Consider the following 22,279-nt stretch of genomic DNA (forward strand, 5'->3'; position numbering starts at 1 on the left):
AAAATTTGTATGGAACCACAAAAAAGAAAAACAGGGGCACCTGCGTGGCTCAGTGGTTGAGTGTCTGCCTTTGGCTCAGGTCAGGATCCAGGATAGAGTCCTGCATCAGGCTCCTCATGGAGAGCCTGCTTCTCCCTCTGCCTATGTCTCTGCCTCTCGCTCATGAATAAATAAAAAAATCATAAAAAGAAAAAAAAAAAGGAAAGCTGGATACATCACAATTCCAGACTTCAAGTTATATTACAAGCTGTAGTAATCAGTATGGTACTAGCACAAAAACAGACATGTAGGTAAATGGAATAGAATAGAAAACCCAGAAATGGATTCACAACTATAAGGCCAACTAATCTTTGACAAAGCAGAAAAGATATCCAGTAGAAAAAAAAATAGTCTCTTCAACAAATGGTGCTGGGAAAACTGGACAGGAACATGAAGAAAAATGAAACTGGACCACTTTCTTATACCATACACAAAAATAAAGTCAAAATGAATGAAAGACATAAATGTGAGAACTGAAACCTTAAAAATCCTAGAAGAGAACACAGGCAGTAACTTATCTTAACATTGGCTATAGTAACTTTTTCTAGGTAGGGTCCCTGAGCTCAGCAAGAGAAACAAAAGCAAAAATGAACTATTGGGACGACATCAAAATAAAAATCTTCTGCACAGCAAAGGAAACCAAAGGCAACCTATGGAATAGGAGAAGATATTTGCAAATGATGTATCTGATAAAGGATTAGTATCCAAAATATATTTAGAATTTATCAGGGCAGCCCGGGTGACTCAGTGGTTTAGCGCCGCCTTCAGCCCAAGGCATGATACTGGAGACCCAGGATTGAGTCCCATGTCAGGCTCCCTGCATGGAGCCTGCTTCTCCCTCTGCCTGTGTCTCTGCCTCTCTCTCTGTGTGTCTCTCATGAATAAATAAATAAAATCTTAAAAAAAAAAAGAACTTATCAAACTCAACACCCAAAAAACTAATAATCCAGTTACGAAATGGGCAGAAGACATGAATAGACATACATCAAAGACATTTCATACATTTCATCAAAGACGACATAGATGGCCAACAGACACATGAAAAGATGCTCAACATCACTCATCATCAGTGAAATACCAATCAAAACTACAATGAAATACTACCGCACACCTGTCAAAATGGTTAAAATTAACAACACAGGAAACAAAGATGTTAGCAAGGATGCAGAGAAAGGGAAATCCTTTTACACTGCTGATGGGAACAGAAGCTGGGTAAGCCACTGTGGAAAAATATGGAGGTTCCTCAAAAGTTAAAAATAAGAGCTACCAAAACTAGAAAGAACCCATCAAAAAGAAGAATTAAAGACCAATATCTCTGCAAAAATTCTCACCAAGATACTAGCCAATAGGATCCAACAGTATATTATGAGGACTATTCACCACAACCAAGTGGGATTTATCCACGGGATGCAAGTGTGGTTCAACATTCGTAAAACAATCAATGTGATAGATCACATCAATAACAGAAAAGTCAAGAATCGTATGATCCTCTCATCAGATGCAGAGAAAGCATTTGAAAAAATACAAAACCCATTCCTGATTAAAACTCTTCAAACTGTAGGGATAGAGTGAACATTTCTCAATATCATAAAAGCCATTTATTAAAAGCCCACAGCAAATATCATTCTCAATGGGGAAAAACTGAGAGCCTTTCCCCTATGATCAGGAACACGACAGGGGTGTCCACTCTCACCACTGCTATTCAACATAGTACTAGAAGTCCTAGTAATCAGACAACAAAAAGAAATAAAAGGCATTTAAATTGACAAAGAAGTCAAACTCTCTCTCTTCACAGATGACATGATACTGTATACAGAAAACCCCAAAGACTCCACCCCAAGATTGCTAGAACTCATACAACAATTCAGCAATGTGGCAGGGTACAAAATCAATGCACAGAAATCAGCGGCATTTCTATCCACTAACAATGAAACTGAAAAAAGAGAAATTAAGGAATCAATTCTATTTACAATTGCATCCAAAACCATAAGATACCTAGGAATAAACCTAACCAAAGAGTTAAAGGATCTATATTGTAAAAGTTACAGAACACTTATAAAAGAAATCGAGGAAGATGTAAAGAGATGGAAAAACATCCCATGCTCATGGATTGGAAGAAAAAATATTGTGAAAATGCTTGTGCTACCCAGAGCAATTTACACATTCAATGCAATCCCTATCAAAATACCATGGACTTTCTTCATAGAATTGGAACAAATAATCCTAAGATTTGTATGGAACCAGAAAAGACCCTGAAGCCAGGGAATGTTGAAAAAGAAAACCAAAGCTGGGGGCATCACAATGCCTAACTTCAAGCTGTATTACAAAGCTATGATCATCAAGACAGTACTGGCACAAAACAGACACATAAATCAATAGAATGGAATAGAGAACCCAGAAATGGGCCCTCAACTCTATGGTCAACTTATCTGTGACAAAGCAGGAAAGAATATCCAATGGAAAAAAGACAGCTTCTTCAATAAATGGTGTTGGGAAAATTGGACAGCCACAGGCAGAACAAAACTGGACCATTCTCTTATACCACGCACAAAGATAAACTCAAAATGGTTGAAAGATCTAAATGTGAGACAAGAATCCATCAAAATCCTGGAGGAGAACACAGGCAACAACCTTTTTGACCCTGGCCATAGCAACTTCTTGCAAGACACATCTATGAAGGCTAGGGAAACAAAAGCAAAAATGAACTATTGAGACTTCAAGATAAAAAGCTTCTGCACAAGCAAAAGAAGTAATCAACAAAACTAAAAGACAACCCTACAGAATGGGAGAAGATATTTGCAAATGATATCAGATAAAGGGCTAGTATCCAAGATCTTTAAAGAACTTATCAAACTCAACACCCAAGGAACAAATGATCCAGTCATGAAATGGGCAGAAGACATGAACAGACACTTCCCAAAGAAGACCTACACACAGCCAACAAACACATGAAAAAATATTCCATATCACTTGCCATCAGGTAAATACAAATCAAAACCACAACGAGATGCCACTTTACACCAGTGAGAATGGCTAAAATTAACAAGACAGGAAACAACAAATACTGGCAAGGATGTGGAGCAAGGGGAACCCTCTTGCACTGTTGGTGGGAATGCAAGCTGGTACAGCCACCCTGCAAAACAGTGTGGAGGTTCCTCAAGAAGTTAAAAATAGAGCTACTCTATGACCCAGCAATTGCACTACTAGGTATTTACCCCAAAGATACAGATATAGTGAAACAAAGGGGCACCTGTACCCCAATGTTCATAGCAGCAGTGTCCACAATAGCCAAACTACTACTCTCACTTCCCATACTCTGTTCTTTGAGAGTGCATCACTAAATCTAGTTCACATTAAAGGGGAAGAAAGATTAAGCTCCATCTCCTGGAGCAGGAGTATCAACATATAATATTAATTTCTTTAATGTGTTATTAATAATAGTTGTAATGAAAGGTTGTGTTTTTAATACATCTCTTTCTAGTAGAACTAACTTGAGAGTACAATCTTTACAACTCTGTTAAACTTTTTAACACTTTAATCATTTGTGTACTTGATGCTTAATCTAAATAGGAATTAATCATCTGGAGTAGGAATAAGGAATCTTTCAGGAATACTGAATTCACTATTTCTTATATTCCCCATATGAGTGAAACCATATGATGATTGTCCTTCTCTGATTAACCTATTTCACTCAGCATAATACCCTCCAGTTCCACATTAAAGCAAATGGTAATTATTCGTCCTTCCTCATGGCTCAGTAATAGTCCATTGTCTGTTATTGATGTGATCTATCACATTGATTGTTTTACGAATGTTGAACCACACTTGCATCCCGTGGATAAATCCCACTTGGTTGTGGTGAATAGTCCTCATAATATACTGTTAGATCCTATTGGCTAGTATCTTGGTGAGAATTTTTGCAGAGATATTGGTCTTTAATTCTTCTTTTTGATGGGTTCTTTCTAGTTTTGGTAGCTCTTATTTTTAACTTTTGAGGAACCTCCATATTTTTCCACAGTGGCTTACCCAGCTTCTGTTCCCATCAGCAGTGTAAAAGGATTTCCCTTTCTCTGCATCCTTGCTAACATCTTTGTTTCCTGTGTTGTTAATTTTAACCATTTTGACAGGTGTGCGGTAGTATTTCATTGTAGTTTTGATTGGTATTTCACTGATGATGAGTGATGTTGAGCATCTCTTTTCTGAGATCCTACGGTACAAACTGCAAAGCTGTCATTGTGTAAATGTCTTTTGATGAGGTTATTTTGTTTATTCTACTTTTCTCTGTATATTTATTGTCTACTTGCAAAGTTTGAGGACACTTTTAATTGGTTTTCAAGGCTCTAACTGCTGTAGTAAACATGAGCAGAGTCCTTCCCAAAGAAAGATTTGCTAATTTGCAAATAACCAAATTCACTTACATAAACGGTGACGTAACTATATTAAAGAAAATAAACTTCAGACAATGCTAATAAGTTTCTCAATCCATATTCAAGAATTATACACTATAATGTTTTTTCTTCTAAATTACTGAATCTCTCAGGTCTTTTTTGGGTTTTTTTAAAAGATTTTATACATTTATTCATGAGAGACAGAGAGAGAGAGAGAGGCAGAGACACAGGCAGAGAGAGAAGCAGGCTCTATGCAGGGAGCCCGACGCAGGACTCCAGGATCAGGTCCTGGGCCAAAGGCAGCGCTAAACTGCTGAGCCACCCAGGCTGCCCTCTCAGGTCTTTATTTACATTGTCAGCACGTTTTAGCAATTGAAATGGTATTAGTATTTTCTTGGTATCTAAAAGAAAAGTTCTAAATAGCCAGACCTGCTGGTTGATTTCTTTAAGAAAAACAGACTTTTGCTACTACTCCAAACCTGTTACAGTGTATTTTTTTCCTTTTTAGTGAGCAAAAGTACCAAAGTAACCAAAACACATAGTTACATGGTGCTAATATGTACAGCCTGACAATTCTAGGAAGAGAAAAACCACACACCATAAAAGTATCATAACAGATGAATATGGATTCTATCCGATATTTGCTCATCACTGGTCTCCCCAATGTTTTTCTATGTTTGCTTTTCTGTGCTCTACCAGCAATATCTAATTTTCATCCTCGAAGTCTTTTGATTGGTCAAAGTCTATGCTAGATGTTATAGCAGCTTGAGGGGAGGGGTGGGGATGGGCTGGTGTTCTTTCTAGCCTAGCCACAGTCACCAGTGGAACAAATATGAAGCATGTTAGAGAAAAGGAAGGGATCAGTCAGTAAACTACTGGGTACTCATTGCAGGAAATAAATATTTACATCTGGAACACATCTCCATTGGAACTATGTTAATAATGACCCCACTTCCAGGACCACATTCCTTACCTCCTTACCTCCTTAGCTGAATCTTCAGCTAAATGGAGCATGTTTACATATCACTAGGTTAGGGATAAGATTTGACCCTGGCAGAACTGAAATCATAGACCAGAAAAACATTGTGTGATAGGGCATTTTTGTACTTTTAAAGGTGTCAGATGGACACAGGGCTCATCACCTAGCTAAAATGCAAGTACTCAAGATGAAGTACAAAAACTGCTATAGGAGAGTTGAATTTGGAGAAATTAAGTCTAAGAAGGATCAAAAAAGGTTGCAGGAGAAGGTAGCACTTAAGTGGGACATCGAATGATTTTCACAAGACAGGAAGAAGGGGCATTTCAGAGAGAACAAAGTATGTACAAATATAGGTGTGAAAGTACACAAGAGGTATGAGAATGGGTGTGTATTTCAGTGTAGTAACGTTATGCACTGAATGTTTGTGTCCCCCTAAAATGTGAATGTTGAAACCCTACTGCTCAGTGTGATGGTATTAGGAGATGGGACCTTTGGGAAGTAATTAGGATTAGATGAGGCCACGAGCATGGAGACCTCATGAATGGAATTAGTGCCCTCATAAGGGTCATGAGAAAGTTTGCTTGTTCGTCCTGCTCTCTGCCATGTGAAGATACAAAGAGAAATCAGCAAGCTGTAACCTGGAGGAGGATTTTCACAAGAACCTGACCATGCTAGTACAGTGATCTTGGACTACCAGCCTTCAGAAATAAATTTCTGTTGTTTATAAGCTACTCAGTCTATGCAATTTTTAAATTTTTTCATGTATATATTTATTTTGAGAAAGATAGTGTGGGCGGGGGGGGGGGGGGGAGAGAATCTTAAGCAGACTCTACACCCAGTCCAGAGCCTAATGTGGGGCTTGATCTCACAACCCTGAGATCATGACCTTAGCCAAAATCAAGAGTCAGACACTTAATTGACCCACCTAGATGTCCTATGCTATTTTTAAAATAGCAGCCTGAGGTAAGACAAGTAGGAATAAAGAAGGCTTTAAAGAAGTAAGATTATCAAAGATGAGATCAGAAAGACTAGGGGCAGATCTAAAACAGCTTGAAAAATCATCCTAAGGAATTTGGAATTTATTTGGGAGGCCACTGAGCTTTTGAGTACTATAGAAAAATGATTTAGTGTGTGTGTGTGTGTGTGTGTGTGTGTATTCAGAACAGTTTTATGTTCACAGTAAAATTGAGCTGAAGGCAGAGATTTCCAATATACTCCCTTTTTCCCACATACATGGCCTCCTCCATTATCAACATCCCCCACCAGAGTGATTCATTTGTTATGCTGGATAAACCTATAGTCATATATTATAATCAACCCAAATCTATAGTTTAAATTATAGTTAACTCTTGGTGGTATAGGTTTAAGTATGAGTTTAGGTAAATGCATAATGACATGTATCATCCACCATTATATTTTCACATAGAGTAGTTTCACTCCCTAACAGAGTTATCCTATTACTTAAACTTTAAAATAAAAGAATTAATGAAGACCCATAAAACTTCTCAATCAATACCAGGAAGATAGTTTTCATGTTAAAGAAAAGCCATAGGATCCCTGGGTGGCTCAGTGGGTTAGCGCCTGCCTTTGGCCCAGGGCGTGATCCTGGAGACCCGGGATCGAGTCCCACGTCAGGTTCCTGTATGGAGCCTGCTTCTCCCTCTGCCTATGTCTCTGCCTCTCTCTGTGTGTCTCTCATGAATAAATAAATAAAATCTTAAAGAAAATCCATGTAGGGGATCCCTGGGTGGCTCAGCGGTTTAACGCCTGCCTTTGGCCCAGGGCGCGATCCTGGGGTCCCGGAATCGAGTCCCACGTCGGGCTCCTGGCATGGAGCCTGCTTCTCCCTCTGCCTGTCTCTCTCTCTCTCTCTATCATGAATAAATAAATAAATAAATCTTAAAAAAAAAAAAAAAGCCATGTATTTGATGAGAAATATATAGGAGCCTTCTTCCTTCTTTCCCATATATTTCAAATTGTTCAGAAAAAATAATTTTGAATTAAGAAAAAAAGAAAAGCATGTCTTTACTAGGTCATCTACACAAAGATTTCATAGAAATGCTTGTACATTCAGCCTTTAGTTTTCTCTTTAACTACACTGCCCCTTAAAATATGTAGTATTCTCATACTGAAGATACAGAGGAAGTTATGAAACCTCTAACAAAGATGAGAAAACTTGTTATAAGAGACATCTCATAAAATGATAATTTATAACCAAAAACTCTTCTAATTCTGAACCCCTCAGGGCAAGCAAAATAAGCCTGTAAAAGGATTATTTGCCTTCCTCTTAGAGAATCTACTACTGTTTGTATATATCAAATCACCACATTGTATAACTTAATATATACAATACAATATATACAATTTTTGTCAGTTATACTTCCATAAAGCTGGGGAGAAAATGAAAATCAGGTTGGATTAACCCTCTTCCAAATCAAATACATGTCACCTCTACCATCAATCTCCTCTTTGTCCTGTCAATTCTTCATCATCAACTGTTCACAATTTTCCTGTTCCTAGGATTTAAGCAAACCTTCTCTCAGTTAATGAAAGTCAGAGTTAAGTAAACACTCTCATTCCCATTTTAACACGTGAAAACTGATGCTTTTAGAATTCATGTGACACATTAAGGTCATATGACTAGTGGTGGGGATTAAGAGTAGGGGTCACAGGTTGGCTGACCCCTACTTTCAATCCAATACTTATTACACTGAACCAGGATGCTTATATGAGGCAACTTTTTTTTTTAAAGATTTTATTTATTTATTCTTGAGAGAGAGAGAGAGAGAGAGAGAGGCAGAGACACAGGCAGAGGGAGAAGCAGGCTCCATGAAGGGAGCCCGACGCGGGACTCGATCCCGGGTCTCCAGGATCACACCCTGGGCTGAAGGCGGCGCTAAACCATTGAGCCACCCGGGCTGCCCTTGAGGCAACATTTTAAAGAAATTTCATTATAATTGAAATGTTGAATTATCTGCACAATACAATCATCAGTAATCAAGCCTGACATATGATTAGATATATTTTATAACTTAGCCTTCTCTTCCTGATCATAGAGATGACCTGGTGAAGGACATGGATATTTGCTTCATTTTATTTAGTTTCACGGTATTATTTATGTATGTGTTTAACTCTAGTTTTTTAACTTATTTATTAATGAGAGATACAGAGAGGGGGGGAGGCAGAGACACAGGCAGAGGGAGAAGGAGGCTCCTTACAGGGAGCCCAATGTGGGACTTGATCCCGGGACTCCAGGATCACACCCTGGGCTGAAGGCGGCGCTAAACCGCTGAGCCACCGGAGCTGCCCTTTAACTCTATTTTTGATCCAAACTGCCACTATATCTTTCTGTAGTAGGTTCTCTAAGAGAAAAATGATTTAGAACTGTGTTCTAGAAAGCAAACTGTATGAAAAAAGACTGGAATTAAAAGATGAGCCATCTAGATCAGTCAGAAAGCTACCCCTCTCTTATTTGGGAGAGGTAAGTGCTTTAAGTCAGGCAGTGCCTCTGAAGAAACAAAGAAGGAGGGGTGGATATCAGAAAAGGAAGTCAACAAGACTGGAGACCTATTAGATCTAAAGACATGAGCAAGGGAGCAAGGAGAGAGTGATGTCAGTAAGGCAGGCAGTGCTAGAGGAGAAACAGGGAAGACAATAAATTATCTTCAAACATGCTGACTTGGGAGTAGAAAAGAAAGAGTAGCAAAGAATTGCCATTTTTCATCATAAACTTAGTTTTATATACTGTTTGAATTTTTAATCTATTTAATTTGATAAAAGAGAAATTCAAAGAAAAAAGTCAGGGTTCAGCACAGGAGAAGAAAAAAGGAATTATCCTAAATTGGATGTTAATACAGTATATGGCATCATGGACTTCAAAACATTTTGATTCAAGTATATCATTCCCATGTTAAAACCCAAGAGAAGGATAAATTTTGGTACATTCATACAATGGAATTTTTTTTTTTTTTAAATGTTTGTTTATTTATGATAGTCACAGAGAGAGAGAGAGAGAGAGGCAGAGACACAGGCAGAGGGAGAAGCAGGCTCCATGCACCGGGAGCCCGACGTGGGATTCGATCCCGGGTGTCCAGGATCGCGCCCTGGGCCAAAGGCAGGCGCCAAACCCCTGCGCCACCCAGGGATCCCTGGAATTTTTTTTTTAAAGTTTTATTTATTTATTTATGAGAGACACAGATAGAGAGGCAGAGACATTGGCAGAGGGAGAAGCAGGCTCCCTGCAAGGAGCCCAATGTGGGACTCGATCCAGGATCCCAGGAACACGCCCTGGGCTAAAGGCAGACGCTCAACCTCTGAGGCACCTAGATGCCCCTATACAATGGAAATCTATTCAGAAATTTAAAAACAATGAACTACCTATAGGCAACAACATGGGTAAGTTTCAAAATTATTATGAGTAAAAGTCAGACAGAAAAAGAGAGTCCAACTCAAAAAAAAAAAAAAAGAGAGTCCATATTGTTCCATTTTTACAAAACTCTAGAAAATACAAACTCATCTATAATGACAGAAAGCAGATAACTTGGCATTATTGCAAGTAAATGTATGATTTCCATTATTTCAATACTGAAACTAGTCAATGATATTCTCAACCCAACTCATCCACAGGTATTATCCCTGAAGTTTCCCCAAGGACTTGCCAATGTCTACACTAATCTAAAATTATTTTCCTCTTATATTCTTTTTTTTTTTTTGATTTTATTTATTTATTCATCAGAGGGAGAGGCAGAGACACAGGCAGAGGGAGAAGCAGGCTCCTTGCGGGTAGCCCAATGTGGGACTCAATCCCAGGACCCTGGGATCATGGCCTGAGCCAAAGGCAGTCGCTCAACCGCTGAGAAACCCAGGCTTCCCTCCTCTTATATTCTTAATCAAACTTATTAAACCTAGTATTTCACTAGAATGTACTCTAAAGTAATTTTACCTCAAAAATGGTCACCTTAATGACAATTACATGCAGAAACTGGTTTTTAGTTACAAAGCATGTATGAAATAATAAATTATGCCAATAATTAACTAAAACATGGAAAGTTCAGAGTATTTCATATGAATCAATGAGTAGCATTACTTCCTTAATAACAACCTCTGTGTAAGCAATGAAAAACAATGGGCAATTCCTATCTCTTAGCTTTGATGAAAAAGATCAAGTTTACATTCGTGTGCCTTTGATTAAGAAGTGATCTTATCCAGGGGCTCCTGGGTGGCTCAGTCAATTAAGAGTCAACACTTGGTTTTGCCTCAGGTCATGATATCAGGGTCCTGAGATCAAGCTCCGAGTCAGGTTCCACACTCAGCGAGGAACCTGCTTGAGATTTTCCCTCTGCCTGTCTCCCTGCTCAAGTGCATACTCTAAATAAATAAATAAAATCTTTTTTATTTTCTTTTAAAAAAGTAATCTTGTCCAAACTGGGAAGACCACTTCTGCAGTGGTGACTCTGTGGTTAGAGAGGTAAATAGGAACAGAATAGAATGTGGTGAGATCAGCATATCAATTCTCATGTCCTACACATCAAGAAGGGCCAAACACAAAACCTGAATTCTTGACAGGAATTGAAACATAGACCAGCAAAACATTTTGCAACAGAGATTTACTGTACTTTTACTATTAGAAGAATAAAGACACTGGAACATCTCAAGTAATGAGCAAATGACTCACGTGGAAAGCTTAATGCCCTTTAAAAATATATACATATATAATATATATAAATATTTATACATGTACATAAAATACATATTTACATGTACTTTTAATTTTAAAATGTTTTGAGATAACAAGTTTTCCTAAAACAAGGTCCTCAGATTGCTCATTTCCTAGGAAACAGGGCTAGCTCATTTACCTTCATCCCATTAAAATCAGGACACGCCACTGGCAATCCGGCCTCCTAAATTCCTACACTGAAACACTGAGCTGTGTGGCCGCGGGAAAATTACAGATTCCCTCCCAGCTCAAAGTGTGTGACTCTAAGATGTAGAAAGAAACCAAGAGCTTGATGATTCTCACAAGGTCTAGGATTCCCACAGCAAGACCAAGTAAGGCTTCCTGTAACAACCCATTCTTTCCATTCAGTGCCTCAACCATCATAACGCTGTAATTATTTTTTAAATGACCACAAATTACACAAAATACTTGATATCTTCCTCAAGAATATAATCGGTCCTGGGGGCAGCCCGGGTGGCTCAGCGTTTTAGTGCCTGCCTTTGGCCCAGGGCATGACCTTGGAGACCCCAGATCAAGTCCCACGTCGGGCTCCCTGCATGGAGCCTGCTTCTCCCTCTGCCTGTGTTTCTGCCTCTCTCTCTCTGTCTCTCATGAATAAATAAAGAAAGAAAACCATAGCTGGGGGCATCACAATGCCAGGTTTCAGGTGTAGTACAAAGCTGTGGTCATCAAGACAGTGTGGTACTGGCACAAACAGACACATAGATCAATGGAACAGAATAGAGAACCCAGAAGTGGACCCTCAACTTTATGGTCAACTAATATTCGACAAAGGAGGAAAGACTATCCACTGGAAAAAAGACAGTCTCTTCAATAAATGGTGCTGGGAAAACTGGGCATCCACATGCAGAAGAATGAAGCTGGACCATTCTCTTACACCATACACAAAGTATTACACCAAATACTCAAAATGGATGAACTCAAAATGGATGAAAAATCTAAATGTGAGACAAGATTCCATAAAAATCTGAGAGGAGAACACAGGCAACACCCTTTTTGAACTTGGCCATAGTAACTTCTTGCAAGATACATCCATGAAGGCAAGAGAAACAAAAGCAAAAATGAACTATTGGGACTTCATCAAGATAAGAAGCTTTTGCACAGCAAAGGATACAGTCAACAAAACTCAAAGACAACCTACAGAATGGGAGAAGATATTTGCAAATGACGTATCAGATAAAGGGCTAGTTTCCAAGATCTATAAAGAACTTCTTAAACTCAACACCAAAGAAACAAACAATCCAATCATGAAATGGGCAAAAAACATGAAGAGAAATCTCACAGAGGAAGACATAGACATGGCCAACACGCACATGAGAAAATGCTCTGCATCACTTGCCATCAGGGAAATACAAATCAAAACCCCAATGAGATACCACCTCACACCAGTGAGAATGGGGAAAATTAACAAGGCAGGAAACCACAAATGTTGGAGAAGATGCGGAGAAAAGGGAACCCTCTTACACTGTTGGTGGGAATGTGAACTGGTGCAGCCACTCTGGAAAACTGTGTGGAGGTTCCTCAAAGAGTTAAAGAAAAATAGACCTGCCCTACGACCCAGCAATTGCACTGCTAGGGATTTACCCCAAAGATACAGATGCAGTGAAAGACCGAGACCCCTGCACCCCGATGTTTATAGCGGCAATGTCCACAACAGCCAAACTGTGTTAGGAGCCTCGGTGTCCATCGGAAGATGAATGGATAGAGAAGCTGTGGTCTATGTATACAATGGAATATTACTCAGCCATTAGAAACGACAAATACCCACCATTTGCTTCGATGTGGAGGGGCCTGGAGGGTATTATGCTGAGTGAAATAAGTCAATCGGAGAAGGACAAACATATGGTCTCATTCATTTGGGGAATATAAAAAAATAGTGAAAGGGAATAAAGGGGAAAGGAGAGAAAATGAGTGGGAAATATCAGAAAGGGAGACAGAACATGAGAGACTCCTAGCTCTGGGAAACGAACTAGGAGGGGTGGTGGAAGGGGAGGTGGGCGGGGGGGGGGGTTGAGGGTGACTGGGTGATAGGCACTGAGGGGGGCACTTGATGGGATGAGCACTGGGTGTTATGCTATATGTTGGCAAACTGAATTCCAATAAAATTTAAAAATTAAAAATAAATAAAATCATATATAATTGGTCCTTACTGAACAGCTAGAGCACACTAAGCAGTCATTAGTGACTGCTTCTCCCTTACCCTGCTAAAGATAATGGTAATTTTTTTTTTACATATTCCTACGGGAAAGTAATTACCAAGCGACTTTTACTCCTGAAAACACATTAGATACTTGTAATCATTGCTCCTAAATAATGCACTTAAAGTGTCATCCTAAAGCTGACTCCTGTGGGCAGTCCATTATGGGATTGGTTGACGTTTTGGCACCTACACCTTTTCACCGTTACTCATTCATTTCAAACCACCACTAATTTACTTTTCAAAAAGAAAAAAAAAGAAAAGAAAAAAAAAATCTTATTCCGTAGCAGTAAGGAATAGATTCCCTCAAAAGTGAAGCAGCATTGGGTCCTATGAATCAAAGGAACCTCTGCATTATTATTAAGGATTAAAAAAGTGGAAAATAACACTCATTTTTGTATTTAAAAAAAAATCACATTATGACATGCAGCAGAAAACAAGAAAACCATGAGAACGTATGGGAAAATACAGCAGAAATACCCCCAAGATTTTGAGAAGTTGTCCTTGATGTGAAGACTAAGGGAGGAGGGGGGGGGTATTTCCTTTTTCTTTCTTTTTTTTTCAATAATCTATCCATTTTTATAACAGAAGGGAAAAAAAATCTATAGGACTTAAATAGTTGATAAGTAAAACCTGTAGGGTATCCCTGCACTAAAAATCATAAAGATCCCGGGGAACCCTGGGTGGCGCAGCGGTTTGGCGCCTGCCTTTGGCCCAGGGCGCGATCCTGGAGACCCGGGATCGAATCCCACGTCGGGCTCCCGGTGCATGGAGCCTGCTTCTCCCTCTGCCTGTGTCTCTGCCTCTCTCTCTCTCGTTCTATCATAAATAAATAAATATTAAAAAAAAAAAAAGATAAAAAAAAAGATCCTAACGCTAGGGAAGACTAAGCACGTTTTGTGAACCTCGGAACCCTCACGAGGGGAGGCTCCTCGGCGGACGATCCTAAAGGCCCACAGAAGCCGAGGCCGGCCCGTCACGGCGGCTCACCATACCGCACCAGGCGCGCGTGGCTCACGTAAATCCCACTTATGACAGAACCTCAAACAATCCCAACTGCGCTAAGCCTCCGGCGGTTGCCCCGCCCCACGCGGAAGCTCCGCGGCCCCGCAGGATGCACCGGACTGTCCCTCTTCGAGCCCCTTACACGTAATCGCTACTCGCTGAGGAGTAGGAACCCGAGGAGCTGACCCGGTCTTCACGATCGCAATCCTCATCTTCTTGGGAAGACGGGTCTTCAGGGAACTCATCCGGGCTGCGACGCGAGCCACACGAAACCGGAGACGCCATCCTCAGGCGTGCAAGAGCTGCAAGCCGTGTGATTCAAACCTCGCAGCTCCGGCTCGCCGTACCCGCCATGTTGTCTCCGCGAGGCGGGGCGGGCGGGGAGGGGCCACGTGACCGCCCATCCTCGGCTGCAATTGGTGGCCGCTCGGGTTGCCACGGCGACGAGGAAGCTTTCCTGGAGCGCGCGAGAACTACGGAAAGAGGCCAACCAGGTGAAATTTCCAGGGGGGCGTCTGAGTCGGAAGAATTTAAGTGGTTGAAGCTTCACCGCGTAGGGTCTCCTAAAGGCACTCTTGGAGCTGCATAATGTAGTAACAGCGGAGACCCACTGGGGTGGTGGTGATGGTGGTTGTTTCCCCTTTTCTTACAGTTTGCACTTTACCCTGTGTTTCTATGCGCAACAGGTGCCCAAAGCCTTAGAGGCACTCAGCCTGGGGTTTTCTTGAGGTAAAGGTAAATCTATAGGACTGGGGCAGCCCCGGTGGCTCAGCGGTTTAGCGCCGCCTTCAGCCCAGGACGTGACCCTGGAGACCCTGGTTCGAGTCCCGCGTCGGGCTCCCTGCATGGGGCCTGCTTCTCGCTCTCTCTCTGCGTCTCCAATAAATAAATAAGAAATTAAAAAAAAAAAAAAGGTTAACCCTTCTCTCCCTTTCCTCTGGGCCTCGGCCTCTTGTGCTGGGAAAGGGACGCTTTTGAGCAACGCCCTCTAGGTGTTAACGTAAACGCGCTCCATTGTTTCTTTGCTTTTCATACTGTTTTGGCAACTGCAAACATTTTTTATAGTTTTCCCAAGCAGACGTTCTAGAGTACTTCAAATGGGTGGCAGTGTTGTGAAATCACCTGCAGGTTCGTTTTGCAGCGCAAACTTATGATTTGAGGAAGTGTCCTCATCCCCGAGTTGGAAATGTACACTGATCGATTTTATCGGTGATTTACGAATACCTACATCAAGTATTTTTTTCCCTAAGTACAAAATGATTTGAGAGTCGGCCATTTCTCAAAGTACTTGTTCTATCCATACACTATGCTCAGTATTCACATACTGTGAAACAAATATCTTTATACTAAAAGAAACTGAAGCGTTAGTCATCTTCATGGTCAACCGACAAGGCAACAAAGAAAAACTGAACCTAAGTCATTAACTGCTAGATTATGTTTCTTCCTCGGGATTCAGGAATTCAACTATTATAGTCTATTCTAAGAAAATAAAGGACGCAAAAAAAATTCTGAAATTTGTGAAAGTGGAAGGAGGAAACAATCTAAATGTTCAACAGGGAAAAGTTAAATAATGACATGAAATATGAATATTATGCTAATACACATGTTTTCAAAGAGTTACGCATGGGGGATATACTCATGGTATAGCAAGTAAAAAAATGATATAATTATGATCTCGGGATCCCTGGGTGGCGCAGCGCTTTGGCGCCTGCCTTTGGCCCAGGGCGCGATCCTGGAGACCCGGGATCGAATCCCACGTCGGGCTCCCGGTGCATGGAGCCTGCTTCTCCCCCTGCCTATGTCTCTGCCTCTCTCTCTCTCTCTCTCTCTCTGTGACTATCATAAATAAATAAAAACTAAAAAAAAAATTATGATCTCAATGAATAGGTGCTGGAGATTCAACTTAAACTACATGGGTATTTTATGACATATAGTGGTAAGTATCATGAAACATGCAGAGTTCTAAGGAATACCCAAGGGAAAACAGATTGGGGTGTAGAGGGCCACAGCAAATTTCTTAGAGGAAGTCTAAACTTCTCTTGTTATTATGGAGTACCGCGTTTCAAAAGGTAGTGGGAAATGAGTCCTGCCATGGCCCAAAGTGGTTATATACATGAAGAATTCTAAAGAACCTGAGCAGTAGCAGGCTAATAGTATTTAAACTTTCAAGATGCAATTTAGTTCCATTTGTCTCATTAAACCATGTACATTTGAATATCCTAAGTTTTTTTGTTGTATAATTTCTAAATGTGCTTTTCTAAATATACCAGCTATTGAATATTCTTTGCACTTTAATTCAAATTAATTAATTTTTTAAAAAGATTTTTATTTATATATTCATGAAAGACACACAGGGGAGAGGGAGAGACACAGGCAGAGGGAGAGAAGCAGGCTCCATTCAGGGAGCCCAATGTGGGACTCCATCCCAGGACTCTAGGACCTGGGCTGAAGGCGGCGCTAAACTACTGAGCCACCCAGGGATCCTCTCAAATTTATAATTTTTTTGTAATTTTATTTATTCATGAGAGACACACACACAGAGAGAGAGAGAGAGAGAGGCAGAGACACAGGCTCCCTGCAGGGAGCCCGTGGGTCTCAATCCCTGGTCTCCAGGAGCAGGCCCTGGGCTGAAGGCAGGGCTAAACCCCTGAGCCACTCGGGGTTCCCTATAAAATGGTTTTTATCTTATATAAGAGCTATAGAGCACAGAGCTTATACCTGTTTGTTTAAAATTATAATTTAAAAAGTTTAAGTCATCCCCGGAAATTCACAACAGGGTTTTTTTTTCCCTTAAAAAAATACATATCGCTCAGATTGGAGAACTAGTTCATAAAGGGATAATGGGGCAAAGGAGGTTCTTGAGGTGGCAAGAGAAGATGGCATCTAAGGCACAGATGGAGGGATATGATCTTGCTGATGTGACTTCCTTAAAATTGATTCCTAAAGAAGGGCACAAGTGTGGATGCTGATTTGCCAGTTTTAGTCAGGAAGCTGAGATAATCTCTATGTAATGGTGTTTATTTTCTCAGGTAAATAGAAGTCAACCTTGCCAGCTGAAAAAGATAAAGGAAGTAATGGGGTTAGAAGTTTGAAGAGAATGGATCCAGGAAGGAAGGGAAACAAGTATTTTTATCAGCACTGAGACCCTCAAAAAATGTTTTAAAATCAGAGAAACAACATTATTTTTAAAAGTTGGAATCATTATATGTTTCACATTAAAACATACATACTTCTTCTCACCACAATATCAAATGTTAAAAATTACTTAAGATTCCATTCCAAAATTAAAAATGCTTGGGGTACCTGGCTGGCTCAGTTGGGAAAACATGTGACTTTTGATCTCGGGGTTGTGAGTTAGAGCCCCACATTGGGTGTAGCGAATTCGTAAGTAAATAAACTGTTAAAAAATGCTTTAGGCAGCTATCTAATAAGTTGCACTTATTTTAAAAGCATCTTATTAGAAGTTTAAAAAAAGGACATTTAAAATTTTAACACAAAAACATATTTTCTTCATATAAATGACACTGTAAGTAAATTAAGAAACAAAACAGGTGAACATAGAAGAAGGGAAGGAGGGGATCCCTGGGTGGCGCAGCGGTTTGGCGCCTGCCTTTGGCCCGGGGCGCGATCCTGGAGACCCGGGATCGAATCCCACATCAGGCTCCCGGTGCATGGAGCCTGCTTCTCCCTCTGCCTATGTCTCTGCCTTTCTCTCTCTCTCTCTGTGACTATCATAAAAAAATAAAAATTTAAAAAAAAAAAAAGAAGAAGGGAAGGAAAAATAAAATAAGATAAAAATAGAAGGAAGAAAATCATAAGAGACTCTTAACTATAGGAAACAAACAGGGTTGCTGGAGGGAAGGGGGGGAGATGGGTTAGTTGGAATTGAGTGATGGGCATTGATGAGGGAGGGCACTTGATGTCATGAGCACTGAGTGTTATATGCAACTGATGAATCACTAAATTCTGCCTCTGAAGCTAATGATGAATCACTAAATTCTGCCTCTGATGCTAATAACACACTATGCATTAACTAAATTGAATTTAAATAAAAATTTTAAAAAATAACACTGTTTTTTCCTCTATAAACATCTAATAATTTCATACCTTGCTCATAAACCTTCAATGCCACCCCATCAGAGAATAAAGTCCAAACTGCGTAGTCTCTTAAAAAAAAAATCCAATTCTACAAACAATTGATTACCAATGAGGAATTAGATGCCTTATTTCCTGCATTAATCAAGTTAATCAAATGTGCCCAACCTGTCAGATCAAAAGATCCCCTGGGGTTTGTTAAACTGAGAGATTTTAAGGCCTTCCCAACTTCAACAGGATCAGAATCTCCAGGGAAGCTGGCCTGGAAATCTCAATTTTAAATAAGTGTCGCTGCCCCTCAGTGATCCCTAAAGTTAAGGTAAACTTGGGAAACACTCCCCTAAGCCTTCCCTCACTTCTAATATACCTGCGGGCCCACTGACCATTTACCCAACAGGCTAAATCCCTTCCCATCTTCTTACTTTGAACCTGGCAGGCAGACTTTTCCCTGCTCCAGAACCTACCATCTACATAATCTTGAGCAAATCAACCTCTCCAAGCTGCGTTTCTTTATCTATGGATTCAGATAGTGGTACATACTTCATAGGACTGTTTGAAGTCCAATAAGTTAATGCATGTAAAATACCTAGCACATAAACTATCAATAAAACTTAAAAGCTATCTTACAAATCATTTACTTACATAGTTCTTTCATTGTGGAATGCGACTTATCCAAAATACTACATTTTCCTTCAAGATTCAGTTCTATGAGTACCCTTTTGAAGAAGACTCCTACACTCTTTTCCTATCTCAGTGACAATTCCTCTTTCCACCTTCCCCTCCTAATATATATAATAAAATTGTTACAAGTATCAGTCTGCTTAGTATCTAAATTATTTAGGAATGTGTCTATCTTTGCTACCAAATGACAGATTCCTGGAAGATATGACTGGATCTTTTTTGTTGTTGTTTTTCAGTCTTTCATCTTACACAAGGTTGAATAGGAACAGGAAGTGCCACATTAAAGTATCTCTTTTTTTTATTAAAGATTTTATTTATTCATGAGAGACAGAGAGAGAGAGAGAAAGAGGCAGAGACACAGGCAGAGAGAGGAGCAGACTCCATGCAGGGAGCCTGATGTGAGACTTGATCCCGGGTCTCCAGGATCACAGCCTGGGCTGAAGGCGGCGCTAAGCCACTGAGCCACCCAGGCTGCCCTAAAGTATCTTTTAAGAAATATTCTTCACACTAGATATGTCTCTGAGTTATGTTAACTTTGTTGGCTAGTCTATTTCCATATGTTAGTTTAATAGACAAAAGGTTACTACTTTGCTTGATCTTCCACAAAAGAAGAGTAATAGCAATCACTTTATATTCTTATTTAAATTTTCAGGGTGTATATTAACTAATCATATTTCTAATTTTATATATCATATTTGTACTAAACATCTAACAGCCTTAGATATACTGGAGGTGATGAAGAACAGAAAAAAATAACATGCCATTTTCAGGGCCTTTTAAAAAATACTTTGTTTCATAATAGCAATTTCAGGAAGACTTAAAAGAGACTGGAGTATATTCTCAATTTCTCTTTTCCACAACACAGATGGCCAGCCATCTACTGAGCACTAAAATATGTTTAGTTTAAAATATATATGAAATAAAGTCCTTATCTTTCATAGATTACCATCTCAATTGGGCAAACAATACAATTCTGACATAAAATACAACATACACCAGATAAGAACATAATTAAATATTTAGTATCTTTAGCGGGTTTAACAGCTCTCTGCCTAGTAGTAATGGAAACTAGCAATGAGAAGTAAACAGGGCCACATGAGGTCATGTCCATTAAAAACTTTTAAACTGAAAGGAAAAATGCATGGAGCTTAGCATTGTTAGAAACTAATTTGTATCATCTTAATTGTGAATAGTGATATAGTTCATGAGCTATGTGGTAATACTGACAACCCCAACCATTTTAAAAATCATGAATAAATAACTTGATAGACCACCAAAATAGCATTTTAAAAACTGAGGCTTCACAATGTGAGATTTTTAAGATTTGGGATTGAGTCATCTAAGATAATATTTCAGCAATCCTGTGTTTATAGAATTACATTATGATCTAAAATTCTAATTTTTCTATGTAAAAATTGAATTACCTGTAAAAATGTATGGAACTTGTTCCATAGAGATCATGCATTCTCTATTTGAATAATAATGAAATACAGATGAGAATACAGAGGTACGTAAAAGTAACTGAAGTAGATGGCACGAAGCTCAAGCCCCAAACCCTTCATTTATTCCTACTTAACCTCATTTTATACTTTCATTTACAAACTATAAAAAATTTGGTGAAACATACTACTGCCTTAGATCAGTAGCTGCCAACCAGAAGGAAGAGGAGCCTCCTTAAAACAGGAATACAACTGCTGCAGAAATTGTTGATGGCTGACAATCTGCCAATGAAGAGGAAAGTAGGAAGCAAAAAGACACAAGAATTACATTAAAAAAAAATCATAGCTTATAAATGAAGTGCCAAGTGCCCCTAAAAGCATCTAAAAAAAGAAAAGAAAACTACTGCATTGCCGAACCCTACAGTAATTTGATAATATGTGAAAATGCTTGATAATTCCTGAGTACCATGCATTTTCTAGCCAGAGAAGCCACATTCTCATCGTGATTCTGGCACTAATAACTGAGCGAATGTGGATGAAATCAGTTTCATCATCTGAAGACAGAAATAATAATCCCTGCCTACTGTACAGGGTTGCTAAGAACCATATGAGATAAGCCTTGGAATTTAATGCCTACACCTAAAGAAATAGACGGTGTGTGTGCTATATGCTATATTTAAATTTTTTATTTCATTAATTTTTTTAGTTTTTACTTTTTGAATTTAAAGGATATTTTATTCATCAGGAATATTATCTAATTGGGACACCTTTGTCCCTGATACGTCTGGATATTTGAGGTATTTTAAATATGCATATTTTTGCTGTTGGCAAAAGTCTGAAGTTTAGGTCATCAAACATTTTCAGAAACTTACTTCTAGCTCATTTTTTTTTTTTTTTTTTTTTTTGCTGGCTTAGATGTCAGACCACACTACCACTCTGTCTGGGACCAGTTCCCTATATTAGCCATTAGGCTTTGGGCAAAAGTCACTTAGCTGACTTTTCTGAGTCTTTAGAAATAGCTATCATTCTGTGTTTCATTTTAATTTTTTAGGATAGCTTTTGACAGAACTTTTATAGAACACTTACATATCTGAAATTCACACCACCACCCTGTGAGGTGGGTATTATCCCTTTGTATTACAGAAAGAACAGGAAAATAAAGACAAGTTAAAAATCTTGCAAGTCACACTACTAGTATGCAACAGAAACAGGACTCCAAGGGAACGAATAAACTCCAATAGCCTTTTGCATAGATTTTTTTTAAAGTCTTTGCAAAATACTAATGAGCCCTAATATAATGATTTGGGTACTTCTTATAATCAAGGTGACACAAATATGTGTTCACTTACTTAAGTAAAAGTAACTGAGAAACAATATTGAAGCACTTCCTTGACTCCCAACAACTTATATGTAACTTCTAACCAAAAAGTGGGACAGCTTTTTTGCTCCAGCAATTGTTATTTTAGTCTTAACCATATTTTGTATCTGACACCTCATGCAGAGAAAAGTTTGCAACTTTGCTTCAATTTTGGTTTGGCTGAAGTATCTTTTTCAAAAGCACAGCAATTTAATGCTTTACAGTTTTAAAACCATATTTGCAACAGAAAACACACAAGTAATTAAATAAAACTTATCCTTTAAAATAAGATATAAAAATAAAATAGACTAGTTTGCTATTTTTTCTTGTCTATGAACTTTCTACGGCTCAAGGCTATTGGT

The 22,279-nt window shown here is 39.2% G+C and overlaps 1 protein-coding gene across 4 annotated transcripts in view; it reads right to left on the minus strand.

Moving 5' to 3' along the window:
- The window catches only part of INTU (inturned planar cell polarity protein), an 83,315-nt gene extending 68,575 nt beyond the window's left edge, over positions 1 to 14,740 (minus strand). For 3 of the 4 annotated variants that reach the window (XM_072788478.1, XM_072788479.1, XM_072788477.1), the window contains exon 1: positions 14,488 to 14,740. In XM_072788478.1, coding sequence (XP_072644579.1) covers positions 14,488 to 14,630 — 143 coding nt within the window. In that variant the 5' untranslated portion in view covers positions 14,631 to 14,740. The remainder of the gene's footprint in view (positions 1 to 14,487) is intronic. The other variant, XM_072788480.1, reaches the window with a different exon arrangement.
- Between the last annotated feature and the right edge of the window lie 7,539 nt (positions 14,741 to 22,279).

Source organism: Canis lupus, chromosome 20 (genome assembly GCF_048164855.1).
Source record: "Canis lupus baileyi chromosome 20, mCanLup2.hap1, whole genome shotgun sequence".
Lineage (NCBI taxonomy): Eukaryota > Metazoa > Chordata > Mammalia > Carnivora > Canidae > Canis > Canis lupus.